The 7,500-nt window shown below is 44.3% G+C and overlaps 1 protein-coding gene across 1 annotated transcript in view; it reads left to right on the forward strand.

Annotated features, from left to right (window-relative positions):
• The window catches only part of LOC307031185 (transcription factor COE3-like), a 33,289-nt gene that overhangs the window by 25,366 nt on the left and 423 nt on the right, over positions 1–7,500 (forward strand). Inside the window, exon 4 of the mRNA XM_079668065.1 lies at positions 3,298–3,353. Coding sequence (XP_079524191.1) covers positions 3,298–3,353 — 56 coding nt within the window. The remainder of the gene's footprint in view (positions 1–3,297; positions 3,354–7,500) is intronic.

Consider the following 7,500-nt stretch of genomic DNA (forward strand, 5'->3'; position numbering starts at 1 on the left):
AGGTAGGTTTATTAAATATACAGATATATATACATATATACAGGAGACACACCCACATGTATAACTGTTACTTGTGTTTGGCCGTGTTCACTCATGAGACGGCTAACGGTCGTGCTGCTTCAGCTACGTAGTTCCTCTTTCTGACTGTTCTGAGATCAGCAACAGAGGGCATTTTAGCACACTTTGGGAAGCATTTATGCACGCAAAACAGCACGTTTAAGTACACAAGTATGCAAACTGAGACACAGTATTTGGACGTTTGGCACTTCTGGTACATCAGCTCAACATACTGTGGACAGTTTAGTGAACGATGTTGTTAGCATTAGATAAATGAAGATGTAATCATTTCAGAGAGTGAGTATCTTTCAGTGGAGAACCGTGGCTATCACGACTGGACCTTCTGTAGACACCCCCCCCCCCCCCCCCCCCCCGACATTATAATGTCCGTCTTTTCCCTGAATTGCCGTCTTGAAAAGGGTACTCACAACAATTCCGCAACAACTTCATCTTCGCCCGTTGCACTTGTCATTTCAACGTTAGAAACAATAAAACGGCATGAATTGCTTCGTGGCATTCATATAGATCCTCTGTCTCGAGCCAGTGAACTAGCGGGCCTTCTAGAGGACCGGGAAACTCTGAAAGAACACGCCCATTGGCTACAAATCCATATCTGATTGGTTGGTTAAACTGTCAGTCCAAACGTACGCTCTCATTCAGTGCAACGGCCAGGGCATTCGATCAAGGATGTAGAATACCTGGTTGAAGGATTTTCCACCCAGAGACCCAGAAACAGATCTGATTGGTTGTCTTCTTTTCGAACACAAAACCGCTGAAATGCGTAGTGCATGGTCCGAGAAGGACAAACAAATCAACGTAACACTGTGATATTACAGATCAACAACACAGATACCATTCTCATTTATTCATTTTATTTATATAATTAAATCAATGTTTTAGTTTGTTTTATCTGAGTGTTCCAGGGTATTCTCTGAATACCTTGAAGGCCCTGACGGTTCACCTCTGGTATCTTTGGATAAAGAGGTTGTAATACCTGGGTAAATAAAGACACTATATTATTAGGAAAACAGCAAGATGTCTGGAGGAAAGGAGTCGTGATATGTGGGGAATAGCGCTGCTGTGAGACGTAATGCTCGTGAAGTATAGATAGGTCTTGTTTTTGAGTGTTTTTCTCATACGATGTTTCCCACATCACATCTCTAGCTAGGTGTAGAAGAAGGTGTGTCATTTATTTGATCTGAATTCAGAATCAGAATCCCTTAATTAGTATTTCAGGTCCTGATTCTTGATGCATTAGCTGTAACGTTAGCGTAGCCCTGATCAACCAAACTACTTTTTTTGAAGTCGTTTTCTTCTCGTCTTGCAGAGAAGTTCAGTCACGGCTTCTGACTTACCTGGGACCAGAGATGGGGTCATTACTAAAAAATTTAATATATTACTTTTTTAAAAAGTAATATATTACACTACTTCGTTACTCTCTACACTCCACGTTACTTTACCCGCCGAGCACGTACGAACTGCGCATGGTGGCTATAACTCTCCTTACCAGCAGGCGGCGGTAGTGTGTATTCGTCATTCAAAACAGGCAACAACCGGAAGACAGAGAAGAAGAGCAGACTACGTTAGCTTCACCTTAGCATGTGTTCTTTGCAGGTGCTTGTTGAGGACGTGGTGTTTCCAGCAGTGGATAACAGCTTCTGGCCTGGACACAGTTTGCACCTCACCGTCACATTCCTGTCTATTCTTCAGACGAACTCAAAATAATGGGCATGCCTCCACCCCTCGAAAGTTATCGCTGACTCAGCCATGTTTATGCAGCACTGCACGTGGAGATGTGGACGCGCAGATTACGTACATTTAAACCTGCGGCGGAAACCCCTCTTGTCTGTCAGTGTGATTATGACTGATTTTTAGTAAGTAACGAAGTAACGCGTGTCGGGGCAATGTTAGTAACTGTAGTGTGATTACTGAATTATAAAAGTAGCGCGTTACACTACTCCGTTACCGACACAATTAATATTATTACAGTAACGCGTTACACCCAACTCTGCCTGGGACATATGTGCGAGTGTGTGTGACGAGGGTCAACGTGGAATAACATGTCTGACTGAAGTGGTGTGCACATTGATTTGGATTTGACACGTCCTTTAATGGCGTGAAAAGCTCACAAATCATCCTTTCAAGTGGCGTGCCATTTGTAAATATCTCTCTTTCTCAAGGTGTGAACATACGAGGGTTAGCGTGGATTCACAGCCTGTTCTTTAATGCTTGCAATTTATCCTTAAAAGTTGGGCGCTGTTTATTCCCCTTGCCATGAGATTACGCTTAAAAATGTCTCTGCTTCTCGAGGTGTAAACGTAAACACCGTGCAGGTAAAGGTGTGTCCTGTGAGGAAGTGATTGTTTAGCAGGATTTTCTGCAGACTGTACTGTTAACACACCTTGACTGACGGCATGAAATTAAAAGTGCAAATGGCAGCGATGTAGGTCAGTGTGTGTGTGTGTGTGTGTGTGTGTGTGTGTGTGTGTGTGTGTGTGCAGCTCAGGTGTGTGTGATTGATGACAGGCAGCTAATGAGCGCTCCCTCAGGTGATACTCCTGCAGGAGTTACATCTGTAGAGCAGCAGCTTCTATTAAAGGTCACTGAGAGGGGGGGGGGGGGGGTTTAAGAGTGGAAAAAGTTTATCAGCATACACACACACACACACACACACACACACACACACACACACACACACACACACACACACGCACACACACACGCTGACATCTGGAATATCTGACAGTGTATCTGAACCCTGTTTTGTCCATCGGAGGGAAAGTGAGGAGGGATGTTTCTCTGACTCAGAGCGAGGGCTGCGAAGTTAATCAACATGTCATCATAAACACAACATGGAATATCTAAATTGCAGTAAATACAATATTTGTTAATATATTTTTTTTTAACACATAATAAAATGTCCTCACTCCTAAACTTTCCCCAATTGCAGCTCATGTTTCTTTCTGCCGATTGGGACATAGCCTACATACAAAACATTTACTCAACATTATGAAGCTTTTACTTTTCTTTTACGTTCTGACATTGCATTAGCATACCAAGCTACAGCTAGCATGTGTGTGTGTGTGTGTGTGTGTGCGTGCGTGCGTGTGCGTGCGTGTGTGTGTTTGTGCGTGTGTTTGTGTGTGTGTGTGTGTGCGTGCGTGTGTGTGTGTGTGTGTGTGTGTGTGTGTGTGTGTGTGTGTGTCAGCAGACTAATGTGTGTGTGTTTGTGTGTTTCAGGCATCAGGACAGAACAGGATCTGTTTGTCCGGCTGATCGACTCCATGACCAAAGTGGTGAGAAGATCTCTCTTATTGTCTTAAAGAGGAAGTGCTGACATGGCTCTGTGCAAAGTTTCAAAATAAAAGCGTGGACATTATTACACATATATATTACACACACACACACACATATATATATATATTATACAGTGCACACAGAAAGTCATCTCAAACTTCTCTCTATTGCTCCTGTCCTCCTCCCTCTGGGATTTGAACCTGTGAAAGTGTTCTGGTCCACAGACATGTTTCCATATTTTCCTCCTCTCCTCCTCCTCCTCCTTGTTGTTGTTGTTGTTGTTGTTGTTGTTGTTGTTGTTGTTGTTGTTGTTGGTAGATGTATTTCTTTAAGTCCTCGTGGTCCATTCGGTTACAATATTACAGCTTATTTATTCTTTAACAAAATACTACATCAGTCCACATCTGCCTTCCCAGACTTCCCTGATGCACATTCCAGACAAACGAGACCTTTTTACCACAAACTTTATTATTAATATTATTATAACTTATAATATATAAATATATATATATACTATATCAAAAATATAAAAAATATAAAAAATTCCTTTATATTCATCGAAAAAGGAAAAAAGCTGCTCTCCCTTAGAGAACATCACATCACCTCCTCACCTCCTCCCTCCTGCCCTACTCCTTCCTCACCTCATCCCTTCCTCATCTCCTCCCTCCTGACTCTTCACCTCCTCACCTCATCCCTCCTCACCTCATCCCTTCCTCATCTCCTCCCTCCTGACTCTTCACCTCCTCCCTCCTGACTCTTCACCTCACCTCCTCACTCCTCACCTCCTTACCTCCTCCCTCATCCCTCCTCTCTCCTCCCTTCTTTATCTCCTCCTTCCTCCCTCCTCACCTCCTCCCATCCTCCCTCCTCACCTCCTCACCTCCTCACCTCCTTACCTCCTCCCTCCTTCCTCCTCACCTCCTCACCTCCTCCCTCCTTACCTCCTCCCTCCTCCCACCTCACCTCAACTACCTCGTCACCTCCTCCCTCTTCACCTCCTCACCTCCTCCCTCCTCACCTCCTCCTCCCTCCTCCCTCCTCACCTCCTCCCTCTTCCCTTCCTTATCTCCTCCCTCCTCCCTCCTCACCTCCTCCCTCCTGTCGGCATGTTCTGAATCGATCGATGAAGCTTCGTCTCCTCGACAAAGCGTCACCAAACGGATCAATATGTCCTAATGTGGTGCAGCGACGGCACACTGGAGACAATAATCCTGACATCTCCCCCCCCCCACTACACCCTCCCTTTACTCCCTTTACTCCCACTCCTCCCACTACACTCTCTACATGACTCCTGACAGGACGGATCGATTCCCCCCCCGCCGATTGTCAGCACATTAATGCAGATTGTCCTGCAGAGAGACTTTAATGCACTGAGTCTCACAGCGGGAACAAACTGAACATATTTAAGAGACACAAGCAGAAAGTGAACAAGTCTGCACACCGCCCGCAGAACATGGAGGACTACACCAACACCCCAAACATTGACTTCACTTCTAAAAACAAGTCTTACTTCGGGATAAATAAAAAAGTTATAGAGGCAACAAAGCAAGACTTAGATTCTGCGCTAAACATAGACGTCACTACGCCATACTTGTGAGGACCCTCAAAGACCCTAACGATTGACTTCACTTTATAAAAACAAGTCTTACTTCGGGATAATTAATAACGTTAGAGAGGAAACAAAGCAAGGTTTAGATTCTGCACACACTCCGTTAAACGTGTACGCAATGTGTGTTTGTATAGTGTAAGGACGCTGACATCTGACTTAACTGAAACCTGTGCAGATTGTCCTGCAGACAGACTTTAATGTCTCACAGAGAAGCTCAGCAGGAAGACAATATTTAGGAGACACAAACAGAAAGTTAACAAGTCTGCACACCGCCCGCTAAACATGGAGGACACTACTTGTAGTATCAACTAAAGATTGACTTTTACTGCATAAAAACAAGTCTTACTTCATGGATAAATAATAATGTTGTAGAGGAAACAAATCAAGACTTAGATTCGGCGCTAAACGCCCTTAAGCAAAGTCTGGTCCATCAGACGGCTGAAGACAAAGAAGAGATAGTAGAAAAGACAATGAAAAATATCCCCAATATAATAAGTCCCTTTCTAAAAATATCTGGATTTCAAAGAAACTTCCTTGATTTCAACTCAAAATATGTCTTAAATTTCCCCCAAATGTTATCATTTTCTATCCCGGGAGATGTCCCTACTTTCAAAATATAATTACTTTCCCTAAATGTCCTCACTTTTAATCTGTCCCCAATATCTCAAATCCCCCTCTACAAAAATGTCTTCACTTTCCGAAGGCGTTCCTCACTTGCTTTTATCACTCTGACCTAAATTTCAAATTCATAAAATGTTCTTACTTCCCAAAATTGTTCTATCTTTCCAAAATATCGTCTTTCAAAATGTTTCATCACTTCTCAAATATTTTTACGGCCAAGCAAAATGTCAATACTCTGCAAAAACATCCACTTTTACAGCATGTCCTCACAGTATTGGTCCGAACCGGCAAGTGGACCTCATAAAGATAGAAATAAGGGTATACACACACTCACAGCAGAAATGTGGACGTTAACCCACAAACAGGCATGAAAGTGGACACACACACACACACACACAAACACACACACACACACACACACACACAAACACACACACACACACACACACACACACACACACACACACACACACACACACACACACACACACACACACACACACACACACACACACACACACACACACACACACACACACACACACACACACACACACACACTAAGACTCACGGGAGTCCTGCTTCAGGAATGATGATGTATAAATATCGACCTGTAAATCTACACAGTATGTGGCCTGTGTGTGTGTGTGTGTGTGTGTATGTGTGTGTGTGTGTGTGTGTGTGTGTGTGTGTGTGTGTGTGTGTGTGTGTGTGTGTGTGTGTGTGGTGCAATCCACATCCCTCCTGGTCAAACTGGAGCATTTTAATCCAGAGGAACAGAGCCAGCATCAGGATCAATAATGCAGAAGTGGTCGTTATCCTAAAAGTATCGTACCCCAGGGGTGTGTGTGTGTGTGTGTGTGTGTGTCTGTGTGTATGTGTGTGTGTGCAGGGCGGAGGTCTGTTTTGACTATAAAGGTGGATGAGGTAGTGGTAGGTCATCGTCTCACAGACACACACACATATATACGCACACACACACACACACACACACACACACACACACACACACACACACACACACACACACACACACACACACACACGCACACACACACACACACACATACACACACACACACACACACACACACACACACACACACACACACACACACACACACACACACACACACACACACACACACACACACACACTCATACTCTTACTGGAGTTCATTTACAACCACCAGGGTATTACACACACACACACCCACACACACAGCGGTCATCCGTCATCCGGACGCTGACATGACAGCTCTGTGGGGGGGGGGGGGGGGGCGCCCACCATCTGGCAGGGAATTCTGGGAAGTCTGAGAGACCACCAGAGGAGGAGGAGGTTGGCGGCCATGTTTGACTTTGTTGTATATGTTTTGGACCAATCACAAGCCCCCAGGAAGTGCTCTGAACTCTGAGGAAAATATTCCTAGTGGCCTAACGGCGGTGCTAGAGCTTCCGTATCAGTCCGTGACGTCACCCGGCCCAGAAATACTTTTTCCCATTGACTAACATTTGGAAAGAAACGTCTGTAAATCAGCGGATAACTAAAAAAAAAACGAAATAAACTTCCCAGTGAACTATTTTAAAGCCCTTATTAGAATTATAAGGTCCTAAGAGTTGTAAAATGCAATAAAAGCCGAATCCAGATTTATTTTCTCTCTCCATTCATTCCACTGAGCCGAGAGTGGGTGGGTGTTTGTGGGCGGGGCTTAATGACAAGGGGCGGGCTTAATGACAGGACGCGGGGCTTAATGGAAACCCAACTGCGCTCTATGAGCTACATACGGGTACTTCTGCTCTCACAGCAAGGCATGATGGGTATTTTGTGAAGTTTTGCTCTCGAGAATCTCAGTCCATTTTGTCTTCATGCACCAACGAGCAGCTCTCATAGGAATAAAAAAGCCAAGTTTACTTCC

This window comes from Notothenia rossii (genome assembly GCF_949606895.1).
Source record: "Notothenia rossii genome assembly, chromosome: 3".
NCBI classification, from domain to species: domain Eukaryota; kingdom Metazoa; phylum Chordata; class Actinopteri; order Perciformes; family Nototheniidae; genus Notothenia; species Notothenia rossii.